The 16,467-nt window shown below is 52.4% G+C and overlaps 1 protein-coding gene across 3 annotated transcripts in view; it reads right to left on the bottom strand.

Annotated features, from left to right (window-relative positions):
- The window catches only part of DYNC1H1 (dynein cytoplasmic 1 heavy chain 1), a 64,227-nt gene that overhangs the window by 11,723 nt on the left and 36,037 nt on the right, over positions 1-16,467 (bottom strand). For all 3 annotated transcript variants that reach the window (XM_057733949.1, XM_057733950.1, XM_057733951.1), the window contains 21 exons: positions 16,219-16,431; positions 15,282-15,520; positions 14,966-15,122; positions 12,854-13,081; positions 12,138-12,368; positions 11,864-12,004; positions 11,446-11,679; positions 11,151-11,357; positions 10,940-11,061; positions 10,326-10,491; positions 8,885-9,048; positions 6,334-6,463; positions 4,726-4,859; positions 4,134-4,248; positions 3,872-4,033; positions 3,571-3,785; positions 3,283-3,487; positions 2,088-2,261; positions 1,876-1,995; positions 1,538-1,658; positions 212-407 (listed from right to left, as the gene is read on the bottom strand). In XM_057733949.1, the coding sequence (XP_057589932.1) occupies positions 212-407; positions 1,538-1,658; positions 1,876-1,995; positions 2,088-2,261; positions 3,283-3,487; positions 3,571-3,785; positions 3,872-4,033; positions 4,134-4,248; positions 4,726-4,859; positions 6,334-6,463; positions 8,885-9,048; positions 10,326-10,491; positions 10,940-11,061; positions 11,151-11,357; positions 11,446-11,679; positions 11,864-12,004; positions 12,138-12,368; positions 12,854-13,081; positions 14,966-15,122; positions 15,282-15,520; positions 16,219-16,431 (3,674 nt within the window). The remainder of the gene's footprint in view (positions 1-211; positions 408-1,537; positions 1,659-1,875; positions 1,996-2,087; positions 2,262-3,282; positions 3,488-3,570; positions 3,786-3,871; positions 4,034-4,133; positions 4,249-4,725; positions 4,860-6,333; positions 6,464-8,884; positions 9,049-10,325; positions 10,492-10,939; positions 11,062-11,150; positions 11,358-11,445; positions 11,680-11,863; positions 12,005-12,137; positions 12,369-12,853; positions 13,082-14,965; positions 15,123-15,281; positions 15,521-16,218; positions 16,432-16,467) is intronic.

Raw genomic sequence — 16,467 nt, 5'->3', positions numbered from 1 at the left:
AGTATTCGGCTTGCGGGGTAAAGGGGTCCGAGAACTAGTGCCAGGAGCAGGGAGAGGAAATCTGACTACTCTGAGTGGAAATGGCCTGGAAAGGCATTTGTGCCACTGCTGGGCTGGTGCTGCCCTCTGCCTACGCTAAGCCAGAGACGACCAGGCCATGAGCAAACAGGAGCCCCGCCACCGGAACAGTCCCGCGCCGGGCACCACCCACCTAATCTCCTCGGCAGAGAAGTTGACGATGGTGGGGATGAAGTTCTCCCTCATGATGATGGAGCGGATCTGCTTCCAGTCCGTCGTGCTCTCCCCCAGCAACAGGCAGATGGACTCCAGCGCCAGCTTCACGGCGGCAGGAGGGTTGGCCATGGACCGCACCTCCACCAGGTGCTGCTTCTTAATGGACTTCACAGCTGGGCGGGCGGGAGCACAACGGTGGGGACATGGTGAGGAGGGGGCCAGACCACGGCCAGACGCGTCCACTCCCACCAGAAAAGGGACAAGTTTGCAGAAGATCTAAGCAAACGTGCGATGTTCTATCTTAAAACCCTCTGGAGTAGCTGAAATGGCCAAAATAATTACGGAGATCTAAACCCAAATCGCAACAATCTGTAAAAAGGATAGCATCTGTAAAAACATCTCACAAATACTAATTCCTTTACCTCTGTAAAGATGTAGACATTAAAAAAAAATGAAACTGTTCTTTTATCTTATACCAATTAAACACAGACATTTTCAACCTGCCACAGTTTAGAAGCTGTCTTCACGGGCAGGGTGAGGATATGGAATTAATTCTAAAAAACGGCCACTTTCCACAAACTGAAATGCACCTTTTTCCACCCTGAGCTTTTATTAAAACACTTTTTGAAAGTAATTATTTGGCAGGTGAGAGCTAAATTAAATTCTCTTCTAAATCTAACCCTGAATGAAAATCTATAGTTTCCATGGTGCATTTTAACACCTCTTGTGGTGTGATGCGAAAACTACAGCAATTAGGTTACTTGAAACAAGTTAAAGGCTGATGGGCAGGAAGGGGCCCAGGGTTAAGGCCACGCCCAGGTACTGTGCAGACCGCAAACTAAGACGGGTGCCGGGTCACGGCGCTCCTCCTGCATTTCTTGGGCACACGGGGTGGGGGGAGAGGAGGGAGTGGGGACTGTTACCAATAATTAAATCAGTCATCACGGGCCACGACCAGGACACTAACAATTGTAGGATAGCAACACTACACACTTCATGATATTTCTGGATGAAATTCAAGCCAGGGGTTTGCAAATAGCCAGATAAAAGAAAATGTATTGACAAAAGGCTTATTTCGTCAATTTTTTCTTATGCAAAAGGTTTCACTATGGTGAAAGCAGACTAGCTTTACGGCAACTTTGCTTTAAGAGATGAGGACAGTCTAAAGTATTTAGAAAAGGCTTCAGAGACTTGTCAGTGATGCTTTTGGAAACGTACACAACTGGTGTCTCTGGGGGAAAGTCATGCTGTCCCTAAGGTCTTCACCCTCCCCAGAGAGCCAGGCCTCGGCGGCCGTACACACCATTCTGGGCCTCGATGACGGCCGGCTCCACCTTGTCCAGGTCTTCCTTGACGCTCATCTGCTTGTCTGCGATGACCTCCTGCTGCTTGTGCAGCTGTTCCTGAATTTCTTGGCTCATGACCTAGCGAGGAAGGACGGCTCGGCTCTGGGACAAGCCCTGCGTGATCTGCTGCGTGAATTCTGAAGTGGCCCTCCTCACACTGCCGGGGACACCCGCCCCCCCCCCCCCCCACAAACCCGTTCAACCCTAAAACCATCTCAGACTCAACGCCCTGCTCCCTCACGGGAGACGGAGAACGTCTGGCCACACAAGCCACGGTTCCTGAAACACAGAATACCTTCTTCTTCTCAGCCTCTTGCTGGTCCTTCACCATCTTTTTCAGCTTGTCGTTGGCCGCCGCGTTCTTCACCTCCAGCTCCTGGCTCTTTATCCTGAGGTCACGACGCAGCTCCTCCACCTGAGGGACAAAACCCGCATGCGGAGACGGAAGGCTCGCAGGGATTCCCTGAGGCCCGAGGAGCCCGCCCCCCGCTGCTCACGCCGACGGACCTGGTCCACTGTCTCTTTGATCTTCCTGAGCCCGACGTTCAGGTGCATCTGCTGCTCCTCCAGCTCGCTCCGCTTCTCGTGGAACAGGTTGGCGTAGTGGTTGATGAAGTCCAGGTAGTGGCGAGGCGTGATGGCCATGGTTCTGCCTCCTCGCTTTGCGAGTCGAGCATTCGCCTTTTAGAAAATAAAGTCACATCTCTTCACTCTTCAGGACCTTCGTTCTCTGTGATTTAACCTCAAAAAATCAACTGTTCTGCCCCTGTGACACGGCCCCAGCCCTCAGGGGTCACGTCACTCGACACGGGCTTTAGCTCCGAGTGAGGCTACGAGAAGCCCTCACGCCCCTGAGCCTCTCCTCCGACTTCTCTAGGGCAGGGTGGTTATGGCAGCGGCTGACGTGCGCCTCACAGGCAGGGGCTCTGCACGCCGGGCGTTAGCACACAGGTGTTAGTTACGCCTCCTCTACCTTCTACCGCTGATTTTCAGTGGAAACCAAAATAAGACCTGGCCGCAGCGAGAGGGGGGCGGGGCAGCACAGGTGCCATGGGGTCAACGGCCCCGGCCCCGCACGCTGCAGATGCAGAAGCAGGGCAGGGACGAGGCCAGTGCATGCGGCCCGCACGGGCGGGGTGGGGGTGGTAGGGTAGGGTCGACAGGACAGCCACAGGCTGAGGTCTTCACAGAGCCTTCCAGGTGGGAGCAGATTGGACTCTAGTTCTGAAGTCTAAAGAAACGGCAGCAAACCATGGCCGGCAGGTCACTCCCCACACCGCAGCCTCTGTGTGTGGTGTTTCAGCCCCACAGCCACGCTCGCGCATGTTCACGGCAACACTGCCCTCAGGCCACAGTGGCAGCGCTGGGTAGCCGTGCAGGGACCCAGCTGGCACCTGGCCCTTTACCGAGCGCGCACCCGACCCCAGCTCTGGGGGAGGAACACGGGCAGTGAGAAAGCAGCAGATGGAATCAGTGTGGGCAGGGAAGGGCCAGACGGCTCCAGGACGTGCAGCCGGGCCACAGGTGCGGTGAGACGTCACTGACAAAGGTAGGAAAACAGGTGAGAACCAGGTGTCTCTTTTGCAGGTGACGGTACAGTGTCAAATCCAAAGCACCTTGGGGTCTACTTTGACATCAGTTTAGCTTTACGTGAGTATGGTGGTTGGTTTCGCTTTTCCTATGAGCTCAAAACTGAACCCACCTGGTGAAGAGTCTGGTGAACGAACACACAGCTGTTTACGATGGCCTCCCGGTGTGATGGCGGCTGCGGCAGCTTGTCATACACAACTGGCATGTAGTCAGGCACGATGTAATTCGGCTTCTCCAAATCCATCTTACTAGTGAATTCTTTGCCGACCTGATACAGAGCTTCAGTGGACCAGTCCCCAAACCAGTTCAACACACACCTGAAAGAGATGCCCGTGTCTCAAAACAGCTCCTGAGAGCAGGGTCTGCCCTCGGAGAGCAGAGCGGAGGGGGACTGGCGTACCTGTTGAACAGCGCGGGGGAGGTGGCCGCACGGTCCTTGAGCCCCTCTGAGGACGGGTTCATGGTGAAGACGACGTGGAGGTTGCGGATGACCTGGCTAGTGAACCACTTGTACAGCTCCTCGTGCGAGTCCAGCATCAGGCCCTCCTTCTGGGCCCCCTCCTTACACTGGGTCATCAGGGTGGCATACTCGTCTCCTTCGAAGAGGCCGGGAACCTAGGAGATAAAGCGGCACCATGGCAGCTGGTCCTCGGAACCCGGAGCCACGTAACACGCATGCGACGCCACGTGTCACAGATTACCTCCCCGTTGGCCAGAAGGGTGTTCATCCGCTCCAGGAACCCAGAGTCTAACACGTTGGACTCGTCCATTATAAAGGCTATCTTCTCGTTTTTACAGCCGGAACGTCTCAACACCGTGCGGAGGTCTTCGTCAAAGTCCTCCCCCGTGTATTTCCTGTGCACCTGCAGAAGCGGGGGCAGCTCAGCTGTGCTCGCTCCAGGAGCTACAGGCATGAACGAGGGTCCGCTGCGGGACGAGAGGCTACGTAGCGGCCAGACCCACCTTGATCTGGTACACGCTCAAACCGTTCATCCAGGCCACAAAGCGGGACAGGGTGGTTTTGCCCGCTCCACTGACACCAATCAGAAGCAAGTGGCCTTGAGGCTGACGGAATATTCTGAAATGTTATCAGAAAGGATACCGTGTAAGGCTTTTATGTTCCACTTCCTTTTTGACACTCAAGTCCTAAAACTTTTCAGGATTTAGTCTACAACATTTGGAATGTTTTAACTTGAATTTGGACATTAAACATGTGTAGAGTAATTGTTACTTGCTAGGTCCAGTGAGGCGGCAGAGATCAAAAAGACACCGTGCTGTCCCCCAGACACTCCAATGACTTGAGGGAGACAGACGGATTCTAGGAGAAAGGTGAACAGCTGTAACTGTGGTAGCTGTGAAGTCCTGCTTAGCTGGGAAGTTTGGGACAACAGAGCTGGAGTTAAGAGAGAAGTGGGAGTCGCTTGGCAGGGGGAAGCGGAGGTTTGGGAGGCCTGTCAGGAGGACAGCACGTGGCCTGGCGTGACATCCCCCCTCCCCCCCCATTAAATCAAGAGCAGCTTAGGCGAGTGGTGAGGCTGCAGCAATGAAAGCCCACCGGTCAATCCTGAGCACGTGGTCCAACACCTCATTAAACAGGACCAGAGGAACATCGAGCTCTTCTTCATAGAAGACCTTCAGTCTGGCTTTGACATAATCTCTTAACTCTTCTTGGTCTACTGGGATGTAATCCTGTAGGAAAAAGGTAAGATCTGATTACTAAGAAGAAATCATCTATGTTCTTACAGCAAAGTGAATTATATTTCCGTACACCGAGAAACTGTCAAAAAATGAGATGAAAGCAGGTATTTATATAACGTAGCAAAAAAAATATAAGTAAACTAGGATGAGATCTAAAGACACGGAAGACTATAGAGAAAACTGAACTTCACTGAAAGACATCATAGAACATCTAAATAAATGAAAAGGTACACCATAATCATGGAGAGAAAAATACACAGCTGTAAAAATGTCAGTTCTACCCAAATGACACACAGATTCAATGTTATCCCAGTCAAAATCCCAATGGTGGATGGTGGAAGTTTTGGTGCAACTTGACAAGCCAGTTCTAAATTTCACTTGGAAGCAGAAAGGCCTGAGGCTGGAAAGAGCCTCCTAAAGAAGAAGCAGGTGTGAGGGACGGTCCTATCAGGCAGGCTTATAACCACGATCAGCACCACATGGTTTAAGCCTAGGAAGCAACAAACGGACCAGTGGACAGGACAGAGCTCTGTAACAGACCCTCCCACACAGGGAAACCCATGTGACAGAGTGACACTGCAGAGTCCCAGTGCTAGGACCATGGACAAGCCCAAGAGAAAAACTGAAAATGAACCCGCAGCTCACCCTGTACACTAACTCAATTCAGGTGGATTAAAGGATTAAATGATATTCCATTGAGAATGTTTGTTCCTGAAAAGACACTATAAAGAGAGTGAAAAGACAAGCCACTGGGAAAAGAAGTTGCTTATAAATGACACGGGATTAATATCTAGGGTCTGGAAATAAACAGGAAGTTCTAGCAACACTGAACAAACCTCCCTTGTTGTTCTTGCTTCTGTCGGGTCCTCTGCCAGCCATGCCCTTCCTGATGCTCAGATGAAGGCCTGTGAACACTCACCTAAGCACCGATGCCAGGGTCAGCTCACCCAAGACAGAGCTGTTTCACCCTATGAGACTGAGCTCTTAAAGGAATACTGTCCTCATCCCTAAACTGGCATCGCCACCAAGGAAATGCACATCCAGGCTGTAACTTACTAAGATGGCTGCTCTCTTTTTCAGAGAAATGGACAACTCACAGCTATTCTGGAAATGTCAACTCTGTTTGGTGTTTTAGTATATAGAACATTTTCACACACATTATTCACAACTGCCCTGTTTCTACTGTGAGCAAAGTGAAAGCAAGGTGAAGCAAGACTGCCTTCACTGCAAACATGCAGAAGCCACACATTCTGCTGGCTGGAACCTGCAGCTCTTGGAGCAGCCACGCTCCTGGGGTTTTCTGCCCTAAATTATCAGCGGCGGCAACCACGCAGCCCACCACGCCTAGGACCACAACCTCCTTTACAATGCACTTCAAAACCGAAGATGTTTCTGGTTAGACGATGATTCTCACTAGAAGGACAGGAGAAGAGGAAGTGTTCCTAACGAGATGTCAGTGCGCTACCTTTGACAACCAGTTGCTGTACAGGATGGGGCGGCTCATGGCTTTCTCCTTGTCTATGTTGGGGAAGTGCTTCAGAGCAACCATGTCGATGTTTTCGTCGGTCCAACGCCTCTCCTCGTCTTCTACAAGTCTGTTGGAAGAAGAGACAGAGGCCGTGGTGAGAAAACACCAGGTTTTGTGGGTGTTGTGGTTTACTCCAAGGGCTGGCATTAGTTGTCTATCAGAAATTTTTGTTTTCTACAAATGGAAGAACCTAAGAATCTGAACTCCAGATGGCTTAAGTGATCCAAAACGTAGCTATTAAATATGAAAACCTTAAAAAAACTCCTCTAAAAATGTTTATGTTGATTTACAAAACGAGAACTTGATTCTAGTTTCCAAGCTTGCTTAATGCAAATGTTTTAAGTATCAAGCGGCATTAAGGGAACAGGAATAGGGAACTGCACGGTGTACAGTTTTGGAAACACAGGGCTTACAGAGAAAACCAGAGCAAGCAGGTGAGACTCTAACCATCCCTGTAGGTGGGGGAGGTACCTTTTGAGAAGCTGAATATGTGATAACTTAGGCCAATCAGAATTCGCAAGTACAACTGCTACTGCGAAATTCCAAAACCACACTGTATCTCCGGTATGTTAAAATATCTGTAAAAATGATATTGTAACACTTTTTTTTTAATGAAAGAAGGGAAAATGAAGGTAGCTCACATAACATAAAAATAACCACCTTTGAAAGTGGTGGAGCCCCAGTAAGAGAGAGAAAAGCTGGGCTGCCAGGGCTCGCACACCCCGCTGCGCCGTGTCTAGCTCATCTGCCTCCCTGGCTCTCTGTAGGGCAGCTCTGCGGAAAATGAGAACCCCAAGGAGCCTGGCGTGGAACCCAGTCATCTACAACTCAGTATTCCAAGACTCCTTCAAAGCACGGGTGAGAAAAGCTGCCTGAGGGCAAGAATGACTGGTCCAGAGGTCTAACCGCCAAAGGATTAAGTATGTGTTCGTGTGGAGAGAGCCATCCGCTTTGGGTTCTGCCAGGGGAGTAACTACTAACTCACTCCTACGACTGCCTACACCTGAGGCTGTGAGTGGCCAGAGGAGCCTGTCCTGTGGAACCATGTCCTCTGCTGATGGGCCACCTCGGGAAACCTCACACGCACCTGGGAGCAGGGGACCCGCCCTGCCATCAGGATCGCGCCCTCCTGCGCCTACTTCGCAGCCCCTTTCACTCTGTTCCAAGTAACCTGTTCACAGGCAGAACCTTTCCCCAAATAATGTGCAACAGGAAATTGTGGTGCTGCATTAAACAGTAAATCAGTTAAGATTTGATGTTTATTAGAAGTTTAGAGTTAAAGCAACACAAATTAACTTTTTCTCACTAATCAAAAATGGAGCCTGAAAAGCTATGAAGGACTGCAGTGCTAAAATACAAAAAATTAAAAATATAAGAAAAGTAAATAAAAATGACAGAGCAGGAACTAGGAAAACTAAGAATTTATTATAAAACAAAAATAGTATAGAATTATAAACAAAGAATACAAGAAAGCCTCTGATTTAAAAAGGTCTGTAATTTTCAAGATTCCTTGAAAGAGGGGCTTCCCTGGTGGCACAGTGGTTGTGGTTAAGAATCTGCCTGCCAATGCAGGGGACACAGGTTCAATCCCTGGTCTGGGAAGATCCCACATACTGTGGAGCAACTAAACCTGTGCGCCACAACTACTGAGTCTGCGCTCTAGAGACCGCGAGCCACAACTATTGAGCCCACGTGCCACAACTACTGAAGTCGGCGCGCCTAGAGCTTGTGCTCTGCAACGAGGCCACCACAATGAGAAGCCCGTGCACCACAACGAAGAGTAGCCCCCGCTCACTGCAACTAGAGAAAGTCCACGCATAGCAACAAAGACCCAACGCATCCAATAAATATTAAAAAAAAATATATGTATACAATTAAAAAAAAAAAAGATTCCTTGAAAGATAAAAAGACTCAACTTTTTACTGACACCTACGGTGGTTCAAACCACAAAACCTTCTGTGATCCATGCTGAACGCTACAGCCATGAGCAAGTCTTTCCCTTCAGTGGTCACTTAACTAGAAGTTAAAACTTACAAGGCAAGACTTGATATAAGTGGCCAACAGGTAAAAGAGAAAACCAAAGTCCCAGCGACACTGCTGCAAATTCTCTGATGAGAGCAAAGACCAAGAATGAGGAAGGGGTTGTGGTTACAGAACTGGACCCTGGGCTGCTGTTAGGAGGTACTGAAATTCACCTGTGTCCTCTGCACTGTGACCTTGTGTGGGGCCTACCCGACAGGGAAAGGGGTGAATAAAGCATCTTGCCTAAGGCTGCACGGTAACCAGCACGGGCAGTCACAGCATGGGATCCTGTACACGGGGGTGGCCGTGATCACTTCCCAGATGCGAGGATATCCTCGCCACCTGGCTCCCATCCGTCACCAGCACAGCCTGCCTCAGGGCAGGCCAGCCTCGTGCAGAGCCTAACTCCAGGGGTCGAAAGGCTCAACAGATGAGATCACGGAGCTACCCGGGTCCTTGGCTTTACCTGTCCTGGAAGAGACGGAGGGCTTCGTGTGCCCAAATCCGAATGAGGCCTTCCACAGGCAGAGTCTCCAGGGGTCTTAGTGCCTCGAAGATGCCTCGCACCCACCGGGTCATCTCACGGGGTGAGTAGATGTAGTGGGGCTGTGTGTCCTGAGTGAACCTCTCCTGCAGGCGTCAAAAAAGTGCAAGTTACATGTAAAGATCCTAAGACGTAAAAAAAATAGTTGAAAGGTCAAACGCTGTGTAACATTTTTATGGTAAAAATAAAGACTCCAGACCCCAGAACACTTAAGAATGAATTGAGAAATAATGTTGGGACTACTGTTCAGAACAAAGTAAGACCCAAGTTGCTCACTTCATGGTGAAATTAATTATAATTAAAGATTTACATGTTAGGGTACTTCCCTAGCAGTCCAGTGGTTGAGATGCCACGCCTCCACTATAGGGGCATGGGTTTGATCCCTGGTGGGGGAACTACGATCCCACATGCCGTACAGTGCAGCCAAAAAGAGATAGATAAATAAATAAAATAGACAATTCATTTTTTAAAAAATAGAGTTACGTGTTAAAAAATAAAACTACAAAGAAAATGTTCTAAAAATACTTTCAAAAATGTAATTCCTAAGTTGAGGGAAAGTTTTTCTAAGCATTATTTCAAAAGAAAAAACAAAGAAAAAAGTTTACATTGAATGACATTTAAAATGCTGTAGGAAAAAATGCAATCATACAAAATTTAAAACATTTACAATAAATGAGAAGCGAGTGCTTGTAAGAACTCTGAGTAAGATGGATGTCTCAGTGGAAAACTGCCAGTTCTCTCGCATGAGCCCTTGTTAGAGGCTAACAAAGAAATGCAAATCAAAACCACGAGAACCACTTCTGCTCATCCCGTGGGCAAAGATCTTTTTTTAACTTTGGCCACGGTGCACAGCATACGGGATCTTAGTTCCCTGACCAGGGATTGAACCTGCACCCCCAGTGGGAACTTGGAGTCTTAACCATCGGACCACCAGGGACGTCAGAGTGGGCAAAGATCTTTTTAATAAATATTTTCTCAACGCTGGAAGAGGCCCTGTGGCGGGAGAGTAACGGGTCCAGCCCCCTGAGAGGTTTGGCCACACGCAGTCACCACAAACGCCGCAGAAGAACAAGTACAGACGTGCACACGTCGGGCTGTTAAAACAGAAGTGTCTACATCCTTTTAGAAATGGCACAGCACAGTCTTGCTTTCATAAGGGAAACAAATACATGCACGTGTGCCGGACGAGGACGGCAAGAACACGCGAGAGGACGTTCATGGTCACAGTGCCGGCGCGGAAAACGACCCGGTGAACGACCCGGTGAGACGCTGGGGCACGTCTCCTGGCCCAGCAAGAGAAGGAAGCTTGACTTCTCAACAGAGCCCATCGGTCACGAGGGGCGAGAGGCCAGAGGCTGCGCACCTGGGACATGGTGTAGAACTCCACCATCGCCGCCGTCAGCGGCTCCGCGTACGTGCGCAGGGACGGGATGAGCCGCAGCATGGCCCGGTTGAAGGTGCCGTAGATCTGCGTCAGGGAGGCGGGTCCCGGGTAATCCACGTACACCACAGGCACGTGGCGCAGGAACCTGCACGGAAGACAGCCCGGCTCAGCCACGGGGGCGGAGCAGTGTGCCCAAGAGGACCACCTCCTGCCCAGCCCACTGGGGCTTCCTAACCCCCCATGGCTCCACACACAGCTGACTGAAGTCTGACACGTGACTGTAGTTGCAAGAAACTCGAGAAAGAACCAAGCCAAGGCGGGAAAATGATCCAGGCTCATTCCAGCCTCGCCCTGGCCCTGCAGGCAGTCTGAGGGAGCTCACTACTGCCCAGCAAGTCGATGCTTGCATTCTGGGCGTGCTTCCTAGTACTCCGGCACTGGGCACGCATGTAACCCTGGAGGAACCCCATGATGAGCAGTATTTTGTTACCTTTTCATAATTAAAACCACAGTTATGTCATGCTGTGTGTAAAGCAAACCTGAAACAGGGATACGTGAGGCCAGGGAAGGAAGCCTACGGGGCTATGTGTTACCTGTGGGAGAGGGGCTTTCTCCCAGGGTCAGTGGGTGGGTTACAAGCCCCGACAAACTGGATTCTCTCCAGCTTCACCCAGGTCTGATCTGAGGTTCGGTAAAAGCCTCCGTGCTCCACCATCTGCGGAAAGGAGGAGTGAGACACGTCAGGAGCAAATGTGAACAGGACACATCGTGGGGGGAGACAGGGCCTCGTGGACGTGAGCAAACCTGTCTGATGAAGGATATGACCCTCTGCGTCCCATATTTATCCATGTCTGGCAGGTTGATTTCATCACAGAACAACACCAGCCACTTTCCAAGCTGAACAGGGGCCAGAACGACCCCGTTAGGTGTGCGTCTGTACTCGCAATAGTGGTCAAAGGTCTTCAGCAGGAGCTCGGGAGTAGTGGCGCTCGAGAAGTTAAGACCCACGACCTGGAGAAGGGAAAAAACAAATGAGGTGCTGGGAGGCCGATCCCGTACGTGAGCCCCTGAGGCCCGCTCCCCACCCCAGCCCCTCTACCTCCATGTCGGGCAGGGCCCGGAGGGCGCTGAAGAGCGTCATGGTCTTGCCGGACCCGGGAGGGCCGCACAAGACCAGGGGCTTATGCTCAGCCAGCCAGGTGTACAAGAGGGCCTCATGGCGGACGGTGTCCAGGGTCGGCACGACAACGTCGGGGGCGGCCACCTTGTGCGTCTCCACTTCGATCTGAGGCACCTTGGCCTGCCACGGCGACCATTCTCCACTGATGGACACCTGCACACAAGGGGGGGCACGGGTCACCACGGGGCCCACGTGCCTGCTCACCTACAAGACTTGCTCACTCTCACACAAGTCAGAACCTCCAAGTTAGTCTGTGCTCCTCGTACCAGCGGAAACTAAAAGGACAACACCCCCCTACGAAAGGAAAGAAGACGCCCACGTCGAGGCGCCCGCTCACTTCGTAGTCGATGATGGGGATGTTGGGAGCAGCCGGCAGTGGCACCGTCGTGATCCTCCTGATGTATTCGCCCAGCTCAGCTCTCATCTTCAGCCGACTGTCTCCAGACAGGGACCAGAGGATGGCGTAAACCAGATACCGCTATTGGAAGAGGGAATGGATCCCGTTTAGGACAGAATCTCGACAATGAAGGAAAGCCCTTTACAGCAATGTCACCCCGAAGCGGTGGTGCCCAGACATGCTGCCTGCACCCCCCAGCCAGACCCCTCCCGACCTGGATGTAGCGCTCCAGCTGCTCGATCTGCATGGGGAAGTCGGGGTGGTTGGCGTTGTACTGGGCCACGTTGCGGCAGGCCTGGTGCAGCATGGAGAAGAGCGAGCCCAGGCAGCGCAGGCGTGTCAGGTCCATGATGTGCTCCAGCTTGAAGGCGTGCTCCAGGGCCTTGGTGACCAGGCCGTTAGACGTGAAGTACGGCTGCATGATCGTAGCTGCGTCCCTTTGGATCTGCAGGAGGGGACGCGTGGTGCTTAGCTACCGTCTCAAAGGCGGGGAGGTTTTCATCGACTCTAACCTAGGCCCCGGAGAGGGTCATGCAACTCCAAGAAACAGTTTTATGGATTGAAAAAATGAGGAATGAAGCTTCAATGACCAATTCTTACTCCATCCTGGTGCTTCTCAAAAATCACGCTTTCTGGGAACATTGGTTTTCACCATCAAAATGCAAAAGGTCCATCGTTCATCAACTTGCAGAGAAAACTGAAAGAATTCTTTAAACTTTCCATGCACGTCTACACTTTTGCAGCTGCAACTGCACTGATCACGCAAACCTCCAGCGAGTGCCTGGCTTCAGCAGAGGAGCAGTGACAGTCCTGAACAGCACCCCGACCTCCAGACACCTTGGGGGCACGCCTGGCCTCACTCTGCGCGGCACCCGGCACCCTCAGACGCCAACTGGGCCGCACGCGGGGGAGCAGCGCCAGCCCGCATACCTGCAGCATCGGGGAGGCGGCCTCCTCGCCCTCATCCTCCTTGCCCTTGCGCCGGCGCTGGGCCTCATCCTCCCCCTCGTCCAGGGGAATGCTGCGCAGCCTGGCCAGGAAGTTGTTGAAGATCATGTCCGTGCTGAGCACGTCCTCGCTGAACCAGACCATGCCGCAGCGCGACACGGTGGCCAGAGTGGCATACTTCAGGTCCTGCACTTCAAACATGATGCGTACCTTGAGGGAGAACAATGAGCAGATTTAACGATGTGGGTGTGGTGGAGACCTGGATGTTAAAATCAGTTTACCTACGTACCCACTGAAAGGGCGATTTAAATCTAATCTCTCTGCACTTGGTTTAGAAGTAAAAACACCTGTGGTTTACATCATTCCATCCACCAACCTCCTCCCCAAGCACCTGGGCAGGAAGGAACCCGTGTGTCGCGGGGTGAAGAGCAGGAGCTCTGCTGGAACAAGACCAACAGCTCCCTGGACGGCGGGGTCAGCACTGAGGTGCTGTGGCCAGGCTCCCGGGCCCGACCCTGCCAGGCTGACCGGCAGGGTCTCCTCTCACTCGTGGGGTCAGCAGCCTCGCGGGTCCCACTGTCAGTAGACGGCGGGGCTGAGAGTCAAACCAGACGGTCTGACTGCAGAGCCCTAACCTCAGAGCTGACACGCCTCACGAGGAGATCCATCTCTTTCTGACGGTAGTCAGAATCCACTGGGTAATGAGACTGTAAGAAGAGAACCTGACGAGTCAAATTAAGACGCGAGTCTTTGGGACATCCCTGGTGGTCCAGTGGTTAAGACTCTGTGCTCCCAATGCAGGGGGCCTGGGTTGCATCCCTGGTCAGGGAACGAGATCCCTCACAACACAACTAAAAGATTGATCATGCCGCAACTAGAGATCCCACAGCAGCAACGAAGATTCCACCGTGTCATAAATAAGACCCGGTGCGGCCAAAAAAAAAAAAAAAAAAAAAAAAAGACACAAGTCTGCATAAGTGCACCTCCCCAGACCCACAGCATGGTTTCTGACGTGGTGATGACAACCAGCGCTGACCCTTCATCATGATAAAGGCTCCCGCCCACCAGCAGCTCAGGAGTCCTACTGGACTCCTCCTTTCCCTCACGCCCACCTCCAGCCCATCAGCAGATCCCACCGGCACAAGCTTTAACTCACACCAACTCCGCCACGTCTCAGCACCCCCACGGCTGTGCCTGTGGTGCTGGGGCCTCCCAAGGCTCCCAGCTCACCCAGCGGGCACGCTCCAGTCCTCAGTGACCCCAGGCCTGACCCCATCTCGCCTGTTTCCCCTTGGGTCCTGTCCTAATTTCTCTCCACGTCAGGCACCCGCCCTCGCTCTCCTCGCACACGCCAGGCACAGCCAGATGCTCCCTCTGCCACCCGTCCCTCTGCCTGGGGCACCCGGAAGCCGCGGGAGCTGCTCCCTCACGCCCTCAGTCTCCACTAAGGCCGCCAGCTTCCCCAAAGCCTCCGCACCACCCTTTCTGATGTGCAAGCTCCACCCCTCAGCATCGATGGCCGCTCTCCTCCAGTTTACTTTCTCCATAGCCCCATCAGCACTTATCCTGTCTGTCTTCCACCTCAGACTCTGGGCCCCAGGAGAGCAGGGGTTCTGTCCGTGTTGTTTACGGGTATATTTTCAGCATCTAAAACAGGGCCCGGCACACGATGGAACTCCAAAAGTGTGGGGTCAAAGTAAGAATGCACGTCCACACCAGGCCTGCCCACGCTCGCCCACCTATCAAGGGGTGTGGTCAGGACTCGGATCAAATGCTTAGTTCCGAGGGATGACCCTGAAAGCCCCCATATCTAAATCCCCCATTCTGCCACCTCCCAGAAATCCTGACTACAACCCCACTTCACGGGGTTGTAGGAAAGGTTAAGAACTAAGGCGTATGCTTAATATTCAGTAAGTAGAGGAAAGTTATGAATGACCCCTTCAAAAATATTTCTCACTAGCCCTAGGACTGGAGAAAACCTCGTACAGAGGCCACGACTGTGACGTTACTGACACTGACTGCTACCGCACGGAGGGAAGCTGGCGCTACTCTCCTGACCTCGGTCAGTCAGGGCAGAATACTTAAGTCACGTACGTTGGGCGGGAGGCTGAGGCGCTCTCCGTTGGGCAGAGTCAGCAGCTTGTTGTCATCCAGCACCGAGTTCAAGTTCTCCACCCACTCGGGGTCCACGTCACCGTCAAAGACGATCCACTGGCGCTTCTGCAGCTCCCCCCTCACGTTGTCTATGATCCTGCACGGAAGGGTTTTAATACAGCCGGCGACTGAGATTAAACATGCTCGGCCTATGGTGGTTTCTAAAGTGACTTTAACTCGTTTAGACTGTGGTAGGAAGGACAACGCGCGCTGTTAGTACGAGGACCGAGTGCGGACACCACCCAAGCGCACTTACTTTCTCAGGACGTGTGTGAAGAGCCCGTCTGTCCATTCCCTGGTGTTGGGGTCCAGGGTTCCGTACAGGTGGTCTTTGCTGATGGCTTTAGGGTCGATGATATGGGCCACGCCCTCCACACCCTCAAGCCTCTCCAAAGCCTTCAGAAGAACGCGCCAGGCCATGCTCTTCCCACTGCCCGAGGGCCCCACCATCATCAGGCCGTGGTTGATCTGAGTGATCTGATAGAGCTGGAGAACCTGAGGACCAAGCCGAGCAGCACCGTAACCACCCCGGAGAAAGAACGAGGAAGGTTCCTCACCACCTCTCGCGACACCGAGCAAGACATGTGTCCTGTGAATCCCTCAAGGCAAGTCCTGGGACTTTCCAACCAGAGAGACCTTCAACTGGCCACAAGCACGGCAAATACAGAAGGGTTTCAACTACACTTGTGGAGCTGTCTGAGGAGTCAGGAGATGCTCCCTGAGCTGCCTCAGAAGAGACCCCCGAGACCCCCTGCCCGGAGGACAGAGCCAGGATGAACGAGCCCGTCTAACCCAGGACCATAGCTCACAGAGGAGGGAAAGGGAAGACACCAAACAGAAGGTAAGCTCTGTATCGATGAGCTCACTTGTGCTGTCCATCAAGGTACTGCAAAGTCTTAGAAAGAGAACTTCCACTGCCACAGACATTTCCCATCACAATCCCCCTTTAGCCACCATTTTCACAGAACAAACTATACCACACAAGTGAACGTTTCAGGTAAGATTTGCTATCATTACACTTAAGAAAAAACCTTAACGGGACTTGGGGCAAATCTTCACAAGCCAGATGCCATGGCTCATGGACAGAGCCCGCTGGGATAGGGCTCCCCCCCACCGAGTCCACGGCCATCATGACTGCCCACAGCCGCCTGCGGGGTCCGTGAGGCGCCAGCCAACACCACGTGCCCAGTTACCTTTTCGACCCACATGCCGCCGACCTCCTCTCCGTCTCCGTATGTCAGGTACATCTCCTGACACACCTTCTTGAGCTCCTCCCGCAGTGCCGTCATCTCACCCCGGTGATACTGCACCCCGGGGAACACGTCCGACAAGAGGCTGAAGAGCAGCGGGATGTCTTCTGCCACCAGCTTTGGAACCATCGTCTCACAGACACTCTGTATCAGGATCTGCGGGGGAGAAGGGGATGAGCTCCAGGGGGGCAG

This window comes from Hippopotamus amphibius, chromosome 4 (assembly GCF_030028045.1).
Source record: "Hippopotamus amphibius kiboko isolate mHipAmp2 chromosome 4, mHipAmp2.hap2, whole genome shotgun sequence".
NCBI lineage: Eukaryota > Metazoa > Chordata > Mammalia > Artiodactyla > Hippopotamidae > Hippopotamus > Hippopotamus amphibius.
The sequence above is the reverse complement of the archived record's forward strand: the minus strand, read 5'-3'. Positions and strand labels throughout refer to the sequence as shown.